The 16,939-nt window shown below is 50.4% G+C and overlaps 1 protein-coding gene across 1 annotated transcript in view; it reads right to left on the bottom strand.

The window, feature by feature from the left end:
* plcg1 (phospholipase C, gamma 1) overlaps positions 1-16,939 on the bottom strand; it is a 206,915-nt gene that overhangs the window by 58,800 nt on the left and 131,176 nt on the right. Inside the window, exons 15-18 of the mRNA XM_072515148.1 lie at positions 11,152-11,253; positions 10,071-10,258; positions 8,883-9,083; positions 1,086-1,205 (exon numbers count right to left, since the gene is read on the bottom strand). Coding sequence (XP_072371249.1) covers positions 1,086-1,205; positions 8,883-9,083; positions 10,071-10,258; positions 11,152-11,253 — 611 coding nt within the window. The remainder of the gene's footprint in view (positions 1-1,085; positions 1,206-8,882; positions 9,084-10,070; positions 10,259-11,151; positions 11,254-16,939) is intronic.

The raw sequence follows: 16,939 nt of genomic DNA, 5'->3' as shown, positions 1-16,939 counted from the left end.
GGGACCCTGGCGCTGTGAAGCAACAGTGCTATCCACTTGTGCTACCGGGCTGCCCATATTATGGTCACTCATCCCCAAGGATTCTCTCACAACTAGGTTGCCAACTAATCATTTATCATTGTACAACACCCAGTCCAAGATGGCCTGTTCCTTTGTTGGTTCCTCAATGCATTGGTTCAGAAAACCATCCTGTATCCACTCCAGAAATTCCTCCTCTATTGTACAGTGACTAATCTGACTCACCCCATCTATATGCAGATTTAAGTCGCCCATAATCACAAATGTTCCTTTATCACATGCATCTGATTTCCTGTCTCATATTATTCCCAACTGTACCACTGCAATTTGGTGGTCTGTATTCCACCTCTATGAATTTCTTTTACCCCTTGGTGTTTCTTAACTCGACCCATAGAGATTCCACATCATCTGTACGAATCTTTCCTCAATATTGTATAAATATCTTCTTTAAATCAACAATGCAACTCCACCACCTTTTTCTTTCTGTCTGTCCTTCCTAAAACCTGAATAGCCATATACACTCCAGTATACAATCCAGTATACACTCCAGTATACAATCCAGTATACACTCCAGTATACAATCCAGTATACACTCCAGCATACAATCCAGTATACACTCCAGTATACAATCCAGTATACACTCCAGTATACAATCCAGTATACAATCCAGTATACACTCCAGTAAACAATCCAGTATACACTCCAGTATACAATCCAGTATACACTCCAGTAAACACTTCAGTATAAAATCCAGTATACAATCCAGTATACACTCCAGTATACACTCCAGTATACAATCCAGTATACACTCCAGTATACACTCCAGTATACACTCCAGTATACACTCCAGAGACAATGATGACGAAAAGTGCCATTTTGACATTGAAACCCAAATGGGTCAGCAATGCCCTTCAGGGAAGGGAATCTATCAGACCCTACCCGGTCTGATCTACACTTGACTCCAGTCCACAATTAATGCCCTCAGAACAATGACGGACAGGCAATATATGGGGGCCTCGCCAGTGTTGACCACCTCCCGAAAATACATTTTTTCAGAAAACACTTACCGGAATGAGATTGCGTATGAATTGGGCTCATTCCTTTTACGGACAAGGAAAGCTCCATCCCGTGGCACCCTCATTAGCATGTGCTCGGCCTGCGCACGTGACAAGTTGGCATGGTACCACCTGAGCAACAGAGAGTGAAACTGGTAAAATATCATAAAGTCAAAGCAACCCCCCCCCCCGTTGACCATTATAGACCAGATCCATTTTCCCAGCCTACAAGTATCAGGGCACACACAGTGATGCAAAAATGTATAATAAGCAAAAGAAAAATATAGCAGATGCTGGAAATTTTTAAAAAGGAACAGAAAATGCTGGAACCTCACAGCTGGAATGTCGGGGTTAATATTTTAGATCAATAGTCTTTAATCAAAGGGCCGCACGGTGGCACAGTGGGTTATCCCTGCTGCCTCGCGGCGCCGAGGTCCCAGGTTCGATCCCGACTCTGGGTCACTATCCGTGTGGAGTTTGTACATTCTCCCCGTGTCTGCGTGGGTTTCACCCCCACAACCCAAAGATGTTCAGGCTAGGTGGATTGGCCACGCTGAATTACCTCTTAATTGGAAAAAATGAATTGGGTACTCTAAATTTGTTTTTAGAAAATAATAATCTTTCATCAAAACTCGAATGAAAGATCATTGGCTGGATTTTCCATTCGCCTACACCGGAATTGCATTCGGCGAGCGGCTGGAGAAAGTTCCCGACCAAATCGGGGGCGGCGCCGCTTTCACGATACGCCGCCCCCTCCAAAGTGACGTACTCGGAGAGTACGCCACGCGACGTATTGACGGCCTCAGGACATTGCCTGAGGTTGGCCCCCCGATGCTCCGACCCCGACCGGCCGAGTTCCCGACGGAGTCGGTCACGTGAGGTCTCATGCGTCGGGAACTCAGTGCGGCGGCTGCGGACTCAGTCCAGCGGCGCCACAGTCGGGGAGGGCTGATCCGCCGGCAAGGGGCGACTTTATCAGGGGCTGGTGGCAATATTGGGGGGGGGGGGGGGGGGGGGGGGGGGTCCGGGACACGCGTGCCGGCCGAAGGGAGGGGGCTATTTCGCAGGCTTGTCTGTGAGCGTCGCCGCCATGTTGCATGGCATGGTCACTACAGGCCGCCGCCGTGCGAATGCGCTGTCACGGACCCGGCAATTCTCCGGGCCATATCGGCAGCTAGAGCCGGGTGCTCTACGTCCTGCTAGCCCCCAACCAAACAAGAGGATCGGTGGTCGTTTAGCGCCATTGTTTCTGTTGTAAAACGCCACCATTCCCACGCCAGCGTAGGAACATAGCCTCAGAATCCAGCCCTATAGGTTGGAAATGCTCATTATGTCTCTCTCCACAAATTCTGCCTGACCGGTTTCCAGCATTTCATTTGAAATATGAAGAGCAATTTTGGCATCACTGCATTTAGGAACAATGTAAAACTTTAATTTATCATAGATCCCTACCGTGCAGAGGGAGGCCATTCAGTCCATTGAATCTGCACTGACCCTCCAAAAGAGCACTCTACTGAAGCCCACTCCCCCACCCAGTCCCCGTAATTTTATCATGGCCAATCCACCTAACCTGCACATCTTTGGACTATGGGAGGAAACCGGAGCACCCGGAGGAAACCCACACACACACGGGGAGACCATGCAGACTCCATACAGACAGTTCCTACCATGCAGAAGGAGGCTATTCGGCCCATCGAGTCCGCATCAACCCTCTGAGAGAGCACCCCATCCCTGCAACCCCACCTAATCTGCACATCCCTGGACAACATGGGGCAATTTAGCATGGCTAATCCACCTAACCCGCACATCTTTGCACCGTGGGAGGAAACCGGAGCCCCTGGAGGAAACCCACGCGGACACACGAAGAATGTGCAAACTCCGCACAGATAGTCACCCAAGGCCGGAATCGAACCTGGGTCCTTGGCGCTGTGAGGCAGCAGTGCTAACCACTGTGCTACTGTTTGTGTGTTAAGAAAGGTGGAACATGGTATCAGTTTCACTTGAGATTTTTTTCGAGAGTTTGGTGCTGCGGCGGAAGCCTCCCAGTAAAAGGCCAGGTTTTCTGGAGTTGTTTGTATGCATACATTTTTAATGAGATTCTACAACCTTAGACGTGAAGAATTGGGGTAAATAAGTATTCCAAGTTTAGTGACTTCGGGGGGGGGGGAAAAAAATACGAAGTAGAAAAAAAACTGCTGTTGCGTCGCGACAGGTTTCCAGTAATGAACAGAAGTAGAGAGAAAGACAGAGTGTGCGTGTGTCAGAGACTGAAGACCCCGAGCTCTAAGTTCTCTGATGAGAAATACTGCAAGGCTTGCTGCTGGGGGGACTGAGTTTGCGGAACTCGTGTTTGTTCTGCAGCTGAAATAAAAGTGAGTTTACAGTCCGGTTTTTGGTGTCTGAGAGAGAGGTAGCAGTTGGGGAAAAAAGCTTCTAGTGAATGCTCAGAAATCCGTCGCAAAATAACTGTTTGCCAGCCCAAGCAAGAAGCCTTGGTGCTAAGAAATGGTAAACCTACACTGGGTTTTCTATCTGTTAAGGGTAATACTGGGTTAAAAGGAATGATGTGAGTTTGAACCATTGGGTTGTGGGGGCAAAACCCACGCGAACACGGGGAGAATGTGCAAACTCCACACGGACAGTGACCCAGAGCCGGGATCGAACCTGGGACCTCGGCGCCGTGAGGCAGCAGTGCTACTCACTGCGACACCATGCTGCCCCCTTTCCAACCTTTTTGTTTGGTGTAATACAGTTTCATTTATTTCCTGTTTAATAAGGGCTGGATTCTCCGCTCCCCCAGCCGTCAGCTGTTCACCAGCAGCGAGGTTCTTTCTTCCCGCTGCTTGTCAATGGGATTTCCCATTGAAGCCACTCCACGCAGCCGGGAAACCCGCGGGCGGGAGTTCGCTGCGGCGGGATCTGGAAATCCCAAGGGCCGGAGAAGTCCAGCCTAATTGTTTCGTTCTTTATCTTAGAGGTTCATCAGCAGACCCCTGTGAATTTGTTCGGTAACTTTCCTCCAGGGTTTCTAAAACAAAAACAAGGCCAGAGTCTATCAAGCCAGGTTTCATTGTGGGATTGAACTAGTCCAGTATTAACATTAACTGGGACAGTAAGACTCTATTTATATTATGTTTTATTACTCATCCCCAGCCGCCCACTGAGTGGTTAGCACAGACCGACCAGTGCTTCCCATGGTTAGATCATTTGCATAATTAATCACCAGGTGATGTCAAACATTCTGCCATTGTGTCTAGTTCCACCGACTCTGCTCTTTTGGCTGTATTATCTTTTTTTCCTCTTGTTTCCCCAGCGTGAATAGAGAGTTATTAATAGCCAGAAAATCCCTCTGCCGTTTTACTGATCATTAAAAACTTGTTCTCAAGTCTAGTAATGAAAAAGTAAACCATCCCTATACAATGATACAGGACAGAGAGTACATATATGGCCACAGTGTCTTGGGAAGTCTTGTCCAATAATTTCCACTCCCTACTTTCCCCATAACACTGCAAATGTTTCCGTTTTAAAACATATCAAATTCCCATTTGGAAGTAATTGTCACATTTGCTTCTGTTACCCTTTCAGGCAGTGCATCCCAGAGCATAACAACTTGCTGTGTGATACAAAAAGCTAATTTCCCTTCCGTTTCTCTGCCAGTTATCTTAAATCCATGTCCTCTAAGTTACTGGCCTTCTTGCCAGTGGAAACATGTTCTGGAGATGTTGACATTGGCAGGCTTCTGATGTGTGTGAGCCTGCATCATCTGGTAACCTGACCTGCTCGCACAAGGCAAAGCAATACTCCACTCTTGCAACTGTTAATGGCTGCCCCGAGTATGAGGAAGCATTCTATCTCAAACAATTTGCCTGATCTAAATCATCCTTCCACTATTGCAGTGGCTGTGCCAGCAGACGGCGCTCCTGTGAGGGAATGCATTCCGTCATCCTGGACGCCCGCTCCCGCATTTCAATGCGGTTGACAAATTCAGTCCTGGCAGGAAACAGCTGAGAGCAGCAGCTTGCTGGCTCTGCAAAGGCAGGCATGCAAATAGAACCGGGGCCGTCGGCTGGTCTGATCTGACAACAGCAGAAGGCAGAGATAAATTTGGCATAGAGCACAGGTCAAAGGAATGCTGGGAAGCTATGATGGACAATTCCACCTGGGAGCTGTGTTCATTCACACTTTACCTGGGTCAGAAAGTTGGCACGACAATAATGGAAATCCTGTCAGTAGCCTGCACTCCCCTTGTCCCACAGAGAAATTTGGCAAACTTCCAGAGTAAAGCAATAGGGGACCATAATACATGTTTGAACATTGTCTTTTTCTTTATACAGAGTGTCCAATTCTCCCCCCCCCCCCCCCCAATTAAGGGGCAATTTAGCGTGACCAATCCATCTACCCTGCACATCTTTGGGTTGTGGGTGTGAGACCCACGCAGATACGGGGAGAATGTGCAAACTCCACATGGACAGTGACCCGGGGCCGGGATCAAACCCAGTTCCTCAGCGCCGTGAGGCAGCAGTGCTAACCACTGTGCCACCGTGCCACCCTTTGAACACTGTAATGTAACTATTCTCAAATGTTTTGATTCCAAGCCCCCCCCCCCTTGTTACACAAAAGTATTTTCAGATCAAACCCTAACAGGACAGTGAAAGTCAGTGAGTTGAATTAAAAACAGCCATAAGGGTGGATGATACATGAGAGAAATAACAGGACCCCCAGTGACTTTGCCCAGTTGATGTCAATTCCATCAATCCCCTGCCAGGAGAGGCAGCTCCCTTCTTTCCTCTTCCCTCCCCTTTCAGAAGTATCTGGCACAATCGACTCCAAAGACACGATCGCTTAGACTGGGCCTTCCAGTCCTTTAGTGATGCACATCGCAATGAACATAAAGCTCCAATTGTGAGGTATTGCGCTTTCACATGTTTTATTCATTCAGGCAGACATTAAAGGAGGATCACACCAGGGGTCCTTATTACTACAGACTTGTTACAGGCCAGAAACTGGCAAACTCTTTCTTTCTTTTCATCTCCCTTGATAAAGGTCCTGAAGGACTTGTGACCATTTGGAAAGATGCAGCTTAATCCGGGATAGTCAACACGGATTCGTGAAGGGTAGGTCTTGCCTCACAAATTTGATTGAATTCTTTGAGGAGGTAACTAAGTGTGTAGATGAAGGTAGAGCAGTTGATGTTGTATACATGGATTTTAGTAAGGCGTTTGATAAGGTTCCCCATGGTCGGCTCATGAAGAAAGTAAGGAGGTGTGGGATAGAGGGAAATTTGGCCAATTGTATAAGTAACTGGCTATCACCAGTTACCAGCCGTGTACCACAGGGATCAGTGCTGGGTCCTCTGCTATTTGTCATTTTTATCAATGACTTGGAGGAGGGGGTGAAGGGTGGGTCAGTAAATATGCTGATGACACCAAGATTGGTGGAGTCGTGGATGAGGTGGAGGGATGTTGTAGGCTGCAAAGAGACATTGATTGGATGCAGAGCTGGACTGAAAAATGGCAGATGGAGTTTAACCCTGATAAGTGCGAGGTGATTCATTTTGGTAGAAAAAATTTGAATGCGGATTACAGGGTCAACGGCAGGGTTCTGAGGAATGTGGAGGAATAGAGAGATCTTGGGGTTCATGTCCACAGATCTCTGAAGGTTGCCACTCAAGTGGATAGAGCCGTGAAGAAGGCTTATGGTGTGTTAGCGTTTATTAATAGGGGGCTTGAGTTTAAGAGCCGCGGGGTTATGCTGCAACTATACATGACCCTGGTGAGACCACATTTGGAGTATTGTGTGCAGTTCTTGTCACCTCATTATAGGAAGGATGTGGAAGCATTGGAAAGGGTGCAAAGGAGATTTACCAGGATGCTGCCTGGTTTGCAGGATAGGTCTTATGAGGCAAGGTTGTGGGAGCTAGGGCTTTTCTCTTTGGAGCGGAGGAGGTTGAGAGGCGACTTAATAGAGGTTTATAAGATAATGAGGGGGATAGATAGAGTGGACGTTCAGAGACTATTTCCTCGGGTGGATGTAGCTGTTACAAGGGGGCATAACTATAAGGTTCGGGGTGGGAGATATAGGAGTGATGTCCGAGGTAGGTTCTTTACTCAGAGAGTGGTTAGGGTGTGGAATAGACTGCCTGCTGTGATAGTGGAGTCGGACACTTTAGGAACTTTCAAGCGGTTATTGGATAGGCACATGGAGCACACCAGAATAACAGGGAGTGGGATAGCTTGATCTTGGTTTTGGACAATGCTCGGCACAACATCGAGGGCCGGAGGGCCTGTTCTGTGCTGTACTGTTCTATGTTCCCTTCCCTTCTCCCAAACCAGGTGGTGTACACGCTCCCCTCAATGGTTCCTATATAACCTCCAAACTGAGTCAGAAACATACAAAGCACAAGGGGTTTGATCCCTTGCCTTTGTTGAATTATAATGAAATGAAAATCGCTTATTGTCACAAGTAGGCTTCAAATGAAGTTACTGTGAAAAGCCCCGAGTCACCATATTCCGGCGCCTGTTCGGGTAGACTGGTACGGGAATTGAACCGTGCTGCTGGCCTGCCCTGGTCTGCTTTCAAAGCCAGCGATTTAGCCCTGTGCTAAACCAGCCCCTTATTGGAATGATCAAACCTCGACACTGCGGAAGGTGGCCATTCGACCCATCAAGTGTACACCGACCCTCTGAAAGAGCACTCTGCCTAGGCCCACTCCCCCGCCCTCCACCCTGTAATCCCATAACCCGACCTAACCATTAGACAGTAAGGGGCAATTTAGCATGGCCAATCCATCTAACCTGCACATCTTTGGACTGTTTGAGGAAACCGGAGCTCCCGGAGGAAACCCATACGGGCACAGGAGAACATGCAAACTTCAGAGTCACCCAACGGCAGCATGGTAGCACAGTGGTTAGCACTGTTCCTTCACAGCTCCTGGCTCCCAGGTTCGTTTCCCGGCTTGGGTCACTGTCTGCGTGGAGTCTGCACATTCTCCCCGTGTGTGCGTGGGTTTCCTCCGGGTGCTCCGGTTTCCTCCCACAATCCAAAGATGTGCATTAGGTATTTGGCCATGCTAAGTTGCTCTTAGTGTACAAGCAAAAAAGTTTAGGTGGGGTTACTGGGTTACGGGGATAGGGTGGAGGTGTGGGCTTAAGAAGAGTGGTCTTTCCAAGGGCTAGTGCAGACTCGATGGGCCGAATGGCCTCCCACTGCACTGTAAATTCTAATAAATTCTAAGGAATTGAACCCGGGACACTGGTGCTGTGAGGCAGCAATGCTAACCAATGTGCCAGATCGGAGCAGGGGAGACAGTGATGATGTTATCATACCTCCAAATCCACCAGGTTCTTCTTCACTCAATAGAAAACTCCAAGATGTATCATGGACTTGCCACAGACTCAGAGAATGGAGAGTCACTTTCCTTCCACACCCTCAGAAAGGTCTTATAATAAGAAAACTCTCCGCTTAGGTGTCCCTTCCCATCTCGAGATGCCAGCTCCCTCCCAAGTGCGGATGCCGCCTCCCTGTCTGCCGGAAGTTCCGGCTCCCATCCCATCGTAGATACCAACGCAGTCCCAGGAGGTATTGCCTCCCTCCCGTCGGAGATGCCGCCTCCCTCCCTGCCGGAGGTCCCGGACTGATGGAACAAACCAAACAGTGAACCCCTTATCTGTGGATCCGCCGCTGCCAGCTGACCACCTTTGCTGAAATGTTTGTCGTGTGCAACCTCCCTCCTAAAAGTAAATTCTTACAGCACTGTTTTAAGTTCCTTAACTGTTCTTGCTTCACTCGAGGGATCAATGTTGTACTTACTCTTTGCTTTCATGTGCGTTGGTCTGAGGTACCGGTTCTGTCAGTCGCATCTCGAATTCATTGCAGCGAAGCGGTAACTGCTGATAATGTGTAATCAAAGCGTACAGACTGTCAAACACAAGGTTGTCCGTTAGGTAGAACTTTGGGTTGCCTGCTTCCTGACGGGAATGGATGCGGCAATGCTGCACCTTCCCAGAGCGCCTGCAGGGGTCAGGAAAATACATTGGCGTTTATATTATTCTTACTTTTCAATGTGTTCACGATCAAGTTCACTGTGGAATAAAGCCTCACAGTCTGAAAAAAATGAACAAAATAGAAACCAATTCATCAGATCTACTTCTGAACCACAGATACTTAATTGGTTCCACACCGGCCCTTATAAACCATCTCTGGTAAACAGTCCCCATTAACCCTCCTCAAATAGCACACTTCATCTCTAAATCTTCAAATATATAAATCATTTGATGTACCACACTTATTCCTTTAAATTGTCTTGGGCACACCATACTTCATCTTATGAACCAGCTCTATTGTACCATGTTCTTCCTTAAAACAAATTGGTCAATCATACATCGCCCTAATTATTTTGAATATTCAACACCTAAAGAACCCATCCCTACTATACATCACCTCTACAACACCTGGGCAGCAGGATGACACAGTGGGTAGCACTGTTGCTTCACAGCTCCAGGGTCCCGGGTTCGATCCCCGGCTTGGGTCACTGTCTGTGCGGAGTCTGCATGTTCGCCCCGTGTCTGCGTGGGGTTCCTCTGGGTGCTCTGGTTTCCTCCCACAAGTCCCGAAAGACGTGCTTATTAGGTGAAATGGACATTCTGAATTCTCCCTCTGTGTATCTGAACAGGGGCCAGAATGTGGCGACTAGGGGATTTTCCACAGTAATGTAATTGCAGTGTTAATGTAAGCCTACTTGTGACACTAATAAAGATTATTATTTGTATACCTCACACCACTAAACATCTCTGGTATACCACCAATAGACCACACCCCAATAACCCATCACTCCCACTTTCAAACCTCACTGAACTATTTCTGTTGTACCATACTGCTCTCCCTAACACCCCGCACTTAACCATCTCTGATCTACTATACTTTTCACAATATTACACTCCCTGAACTCATCTGTTATACCACTTCCTATCGAAGCTATATACCGCTGTCAGCACTTACCAGAACGAGAGTGTGTAGTCACCCACAAAGGTTTCACTCTCACGCACCAAAAATGAGCCATTTGGGGCCCCAGTTTCAATGCAGTACTCGGTGAGTAGCCTTTCTGCGATCTGGCGCCCATCACGGCCTGCGCCAAGTTTCCCGTGGAACCATTTCTCCGTCACATGAAGGTCAGTACCACTACAGGGCTGAAACATTGAACAGCATTAACATCATGGGGCTAACAACTGCTCATCCATCATTATTTTACTATATTGTGTTGGTGGAATGAGGGAGGGAACTGAAGGATATATATGGCTATCTTGCCCATTCCCCCGACAGCTGCACATGGCTATTGCGTAACACTGACCTATTCAGCGCTATGCAATATTTGATATATTAGATACAGGTCAATCCCCCATGGCCTTGCTCAGTCATTTGCAAATGGGGGAGGGAGCCAAGACTGTCAGATGTGAAGTTGGGGGAGGGCTACGAATCTCTACTCACAGGATTTGGTAAGAGTAAGACATTTATTTTAAGATGGTGCAGATACTTTAAATCATTTTTCTGACCAATTTTGAAAAGTTTATGCCTTTCGTGTTGCAAACCTAACTTCCAGCAATTAAATCCTCAGCTTATTTGAGGACCAGATGGCAGACAAAAGAATATTCATAAAGTAATTTGTGCGACTGTCCCATTTTTTATGGGTATCTATCGCTGGCTGCCCAGTTTGGCTTGTAGCTTTTCCCTGAATTTTTCATCAACTCTTGGTGCTTGCTGATTGGTACATTTGGTGCCTGCTCAATTGGAACTTATCGTTGATTGGTGAATATGGACCAATGAATTGTATGTGGGGTGCTGAGATTTGCATATAGTTAGATGTGACACAGAATAATACAGAACAGAGGAAGGCCATTCAGCCCATCATTGCTGTGCCGACAGGTCTGTTTTTTCCCACATTTTCCTCGCCTAGTCTGGCTACCTTTTGGCTAAATGAAGCATGTTCAAGCTCTTGCGCCCTCTACCATTGAGGTACACTAAGTTGCTGTCATGTGCACTCTAGATATGCTCTGCGTCCAACAGTAAGCTGTCTGGCGCTCACCTCTCTCTGTTCTTCGTCATCCTCATTGGCTTGATTCGCAGATGTCTCCTCTGTATAATAAATCTTGCTGCTCGTGAGGACAAAGTAATGCGGATTCCATTCCTAGACAAACCCCAGGAAAACAAGCACATTACCAAACAGTAAGTACAGGGGATGTTCACAGTAGCTTCACTGCAGTGTTAATGTAAGCCTACTAGTGACAATAATAAAGATTATTTACTATTATTTTTTAAAAAACAATTTTTATTAAGGTTTTCACAGAATATCAATAACAAAATGAAAAAGGAACCCAACAGGGTTAAGTACAAAACACAGTCCAAAAAAGCAACCCTCCATACCCCCCTCCCCCCTGTACATAAATAATAAATTAACGTCCCGACTTAACACAAAGCAAACATAGCAAATATATACACCCCCTCAGACCTCCCAGTGTAAATAAACAAAAACAAAAATAAAGTTAACCACCCCCCCCCCCCCGCCCCGAGTTGCTGCTGCCATTGACCAATGTCTACCGTTCTGCCAGGAAGTCTAAGAACGGTTGCCACCGCCTAAAGAACCCTTGTACCGACCCTCTCAAGGTGAATGTCACCCCCTCCAATTTAATGAACCCTGCCATATCGCTGATCCAGGATTCCACGCTTGGGGGGCCTCGCATCCTTCCACTGTAGCAGAATCCTCCGCCGGGCTACCAGGGACGCAAAGGCCAGAATTCTGGTCTCTTTCGCCTCCTGCACACCCGGCTCCTCTGCCACCCCAAATATTGCGAGCCCCCAGCACGGTTTGACCCTGGATCCTACCACCCTCGACACCGTCCTCGCTACACCCCTCCAAAATTCCTCCAGCGCTGGGCATGCCCAGAACATATGGGTGTGATTCGCTGGGCTCCCCAACCACCTAACACACCTGTCCTCGCCCCCAAAGAACCGGCTCATCCTTGTCCCGGTCATGTGTGCCCTGTGCAGCACCTTAAACTGTATGAGGCTGAGCTTCGCGCACGATGAGGAAGAGTTCACTCTCCCTAGGGCATCTGCCCACGTCCCCTCTTTGATCTCCTCTCCCAACTCCTCCTCCCACTTACCTTTCAACTCCACCACCGAGGCCTCCTCCTGCATCACCTGGTAAGTTTCCGAGATCTTCCCCCCCCCGAGAGCACCCTGTCCTGTACTGTGTGTGGCAGTAGCCGCGGGAATTCCACCACCTGCCGCCTGGCAAACGCCCTTACATAGAACATAGAACATAGAAAATACAGCACAGAACAGGCCCTTCGGCCCACGATGTTGTGCCGAACCTTTGTCCTAGATTAATCATAGATTATCATTGAATTTACAGTGCGGAAGGAGGCCATTCAGCCCTTTGAGTCTGCACCGGCTCCTGGAAAGAGCACCCTACCCAAACTCAACACCTCCACCCAACACCAAGGGCAATTTTGGACATTAAGGGCAATTTATCATTGCCCAATTCACCTAACCTGCACATCTTTGGACTGTGGGAGGAAACCGGAGCACCCGGAGGAAACCCACGCAGACACGGGGAGGACTACCTGTAAGTACCTGAAGGTGTTCCCCGGGGGGGGGGGAGCCCGTACTTCTCCTCCAGCTCACCCAGGCTCGCGAACTTCCCGTCCACAAACAGGTCCCCCAACCTTCTTATCCCTGCCCTGTGCCACCCCGAAAACCCTCCATCTGTTCTCCCTGGGACAAACCGGTGGTTCCCCCGTAATGGGGTCCCCGCCGAGGCCCCAACTTCCCCCCTGTGCCGCCTCCACTGCCCCCAGATTTTGAGGGCAGCCACCACCACCGGGCTCGTGGTATACCTCCTTGGAGGGAGCGGCAGCGGCGCCATTGCCAGCGCCCCCAGATTCGTACCCACACAGGACGCCGTCGCCAGCCTCTTCCATGCAGCCCCCTCCCCCTCCATCACCCACTTGCGCACCATTGTCGCATTGGCGGCCCAATAGTACCCACAGAGGTTGGGCAGCGCCAGACCCCCCCTATCTCTACTCCGCTCCAGGAACCCCCTTCTCACGCTCGGAGTCCCTCGCGCCCACACAAACCCCATTATGCTCCTGTTGACCCGCCTAAAAAAGGCCTTCGGGATAAACACGGGGAGGCATTGGCACAGGAACAAAAACCTTGGGAGCACCGTCATTTTGACTGACTGCACCCTACCCGCCAAGAACAGCGGCAACGCGTCCCACCTCTTGAACTCCTCCTCTATTTGCTCCACCAGCCCTGTGAAATTAAGCCTATGCAGGGCCCCCCAGCTCCTGGCCACCTGGACCCCCAAATACCTGAAGCTCCTCTCCGCCCTTTTTAGTGGGAGCTCGCCAATCCCCCTCTCCTGGTCCCCTGGGTGAACCACGAACAGCTCGCTCTTCCCCATGTTGAGCTTGTACCCCGAGAAATCCCCGAATTCCCTGAGGATCCTCATTACCTCCGGCATTCCCCCCACCGGGACCGCCACATATAGCAGCAAGTCGTCCGCATAGAGCAACACCCTATGCTCCTCCCCACCTCCCACCAACCCCCTCCAGTTCCTCGACTCCCTCAGTGCCATAGCCAGGGGTTCAATCGCCAGTGCGAAGAGCAGGGGGGACAGGGGACACCCCTGCCTCGTCCCTCGGTGCAACCAAAAGTACTCAGACCTCCTCCTGTTCGTGGCCATACTCACCATCGGGACTTCATACAACAGCCTAACCCACCTGACAAACCCCTCCCCAAACCCGAACCTCTTCAGCACCTCCCACAGGTACCCCCACTCTACCCTATAGAAGGCTTTCTCAGCGTCCATCGCCACCACTATCTCCGCCTCCTCCTCCCTCGCCGGCATCATGATAACGTTCAGAAGACTCCGCACATTCGCATTCAACTGCCTCCCCTTCACGAACCCCGTCTGGTCTTCGTGGATGATCTGCGGCACACAATCCTCAATCTTCGTGGCTAAGACCTTCGCCAGCACCTTGGCATCTACGTTTAGCACCAAAATCGGACTGTAAGACCCACACTGCAGGGGATCCTTGTCCCGCTTCAGGGTCAAGGAGATCAGTACCCGGGACATCGTCGGGGGCAAGGCCCCCCCCCCCCCCCCCCCCCCCAATGCCCCCCGCCACATTGAAGGTCCTAACTAGCAACGGGCCTAACAGGTCCATATATTTGTTATAGAATTCGACCGGGAAACCGTCTGGCCCCGGTGCTTTCCCCGCCTGCATGCTCCCTATCCCTTTGGTCAGCTCCTCCAGCCCAATCAGGGCCCCCAATCCCGCCACCAGTCCCTCCTCCGCCTTCGGAAACCTCAATTGGTCCAGAAAGCGGCCCATCCCTCCCTCCTCCAGTGGGGGCTTGGACCGATACAATTCCTCATAAAAGTCCCTGAAGACCCCATTGATGCCAACCCTACTCCTCACCACACTCCCTCCCCTGTCCTTAACTCCCCCGATCTCGGACTTCCGGGTGCGGCTATGCAGAGCTAGGTCGCATATTCGGCAGCTCCTGCTTGGAACGGACTTTTGGGCTCTTTTACAGGGCCCCCACGGCATTTGTTTGACATTTCCCGGTGTGGGAAGAAGGCGGCAATATTCCCCCGACAGTGTCCCCCAGGAAGGGTATGTCTCTTGGTTGCCAGACACACGCAGAAACAGTGAAAGATTTGGCTGCAACTACAGGATAAACAGGGCCTCTTCCAGCATGCAGGCGGGGGAAGGGCAAGCTTAAAGCTGCAAGCTGACCTGAGGGCCTGTATCAAAGGTGAATTCTAGCAGCAGAGGGAACAACTGTGAAAAGACCTCATCAAGGCCACTGAAGGGACTTCCGGTTGCGGTGATGCCTAGCTAGCCGCACGCTTCGGCGGCTCCAGCTCCGACGGACCTTCGGGCTCTTTTAAGAGCCTCAACGGGGAATTTTTCGACGACGCAACCCGGTGTGGGGCGTGTGAGAAGGGAGTCCCCCCCAAACGAAGGAGGAAAAAACCGGCGGCGGCGGCTGCAGCGCGAGGAATCGTCGACCAAAGGGTCAGAAAGAGAGAAGTACAAGATGGCGGCGGAGAAAGCGCAGGCGACATGGGGGCCTGAGCATGAAATTGTGAGACGGTGCGTGGAGCTGCTGAAGAGGGAGGTGCTGACCCCGTTGCTACAGGCAATTGAGGGGCTCAAGGAGACATTAAAGACCCAGGAGACAGAGCTCCGTGTGGTGGAGCAGAAGGTGACAGATATTGAGGACGAGATCCTGGGCCTGGCGGTTAAGACACAGACGCACGAGGCACTTCATAAAAAGTGTACTGAAAGGATCGAAGCCCTAGAAAATGGAGCGCGAAGGAAGAACCTTCGGATACTGGGTCTCCCTGAGGGTGTGGAAGGAGTGGACTGTGGAGCGTACGCAAGTACGATGCTGAGCTCACTGATGGGTGCTGAGGCCCCTACGGGCCCCTTGGAGGTGGAGTGGGCAAATCGGATTCCGGCGAGAAGACCAAAAGCGGGAGAACCACCCAGGGCGATAATCGTGCGATTTTACCGCCTTAAGGATAGAGAAGAGGTCCTGAGATGGGCTAAAAAGGTGCGGAGTAGCAGATGGGAGAATGCAGTGGTACGGGTATACCAGGATTGGAGTGCGGAGGTGGCGAGAAGGAGGGCGAGCTTCAACCGAGCCAAAGAGGTGTTGCATAAAAGGAAGGTGAAGTTCGGGATGCTGCAGCCGGCAAGACTATGGGTCACGTATCAGGAGAGACACCATTATTTCGAGACGGCGGAGGAAGCATGGACCTTCATCAAAGAAGAGAAATTGGATCGGAACTGAGGGACTGATGCTGCAGGAAATGTTATTGTTAATGTTACGGTGGAAGTTAATTGAGAAGTAAACAGGGAAGGGGGGAGACATTGGGGAAATGTGGGCGCCGGTGAGGGGGGAAAGACGGGACATAGTTGGAGAATGGGGAAGGGGAGGGGGAGGGGAAAGGGAGCTGCGCCATAAGAGGCGGGTCAGGTAAAGGGATGTTCCCGCACCAGAAAGAATAAGGCGGGAAGACAGGCGCAAGGCGGATGGGAGTTCCCCACATGGGGGGGGCCGAGGAGTGAGCAGGAGTAGCCGGGGTCAGTTGAAGTCAGCTGACTTACGGAAGTAATATGGGGGGAGCAATCAAGCTAGAAAGAGATCTAGCGGGGAGGGGAGGAGGGAGGGAGAAGGGGGGGGGGGGACAACTGGGTTGCTGCTGCGGAAATCCAAAAGGAAATGGCTAAAGAGTGGGTGGGCGGGGATGGTGTGCGACGCTGGGGGAGCGAGCGGGAGCGTGGAGGCGGGATATGGGACTGGCCTAGAGAAGGTAATGGCTAGTCGACACGGGAGGGGGGCAGGTAGCCCCCTAGTGAGGCTGATCACGTGGAACGTGAGAGGCCTGAACGGACCGATAAAAAGGGCCCGAGTGCTCGCGCATTTGAAAGGACTAAGGGCAGACGTGGTTATGCTCCAAGAGACGCACCTAAAGGTGGCGGACCAAGTTAGGCTAAGGAAAGGATGGGTGGGACAGGTGTTCCACTCAGGACTGGACGCAAAGAATAGAGGGGTGGCCATTTTGGTGGGGAAACAGGTCGCATTTGAAGCAAAGAACATCGTAGCAGATAGCGGAGGTAGATATGTAATGGTGAGTGGCAGGCTGGAGGGAATGGAGGTCGTGTTGGTTAACGTGTATGCCCCAAACTGGGACGATGCGGGATTTATGAGACGGATGCTGGGGCGTATACCGGACCTGGAGGTAGGAAACTTGATTTTAGGAGGGGACTTTAATACGGTGCTGGACCCGG

Source organism: Scyliorhinus torazame, chromosome 8 (assembly GCF_047496885.1).
Source record: "Scyliorhinus torazame isolate Kashiwa2021f chromosome 8, sScyTor2.1, whole genome shotgun sequence".
Taxonomy (NCBI): domain Eukaryota; kingdom Metazoa; phylum Chordata; class Chondrichthyes; order Carcharhiniformes; family Scyliorhinidae; genus Scyliorhinus; species Scyliorhinus torazame.
The sequence above is the reverse complement of the archived record's forward strand: the minus strand, read 5'-3'. Positions and strand labels throughout refer to the sequence as shown.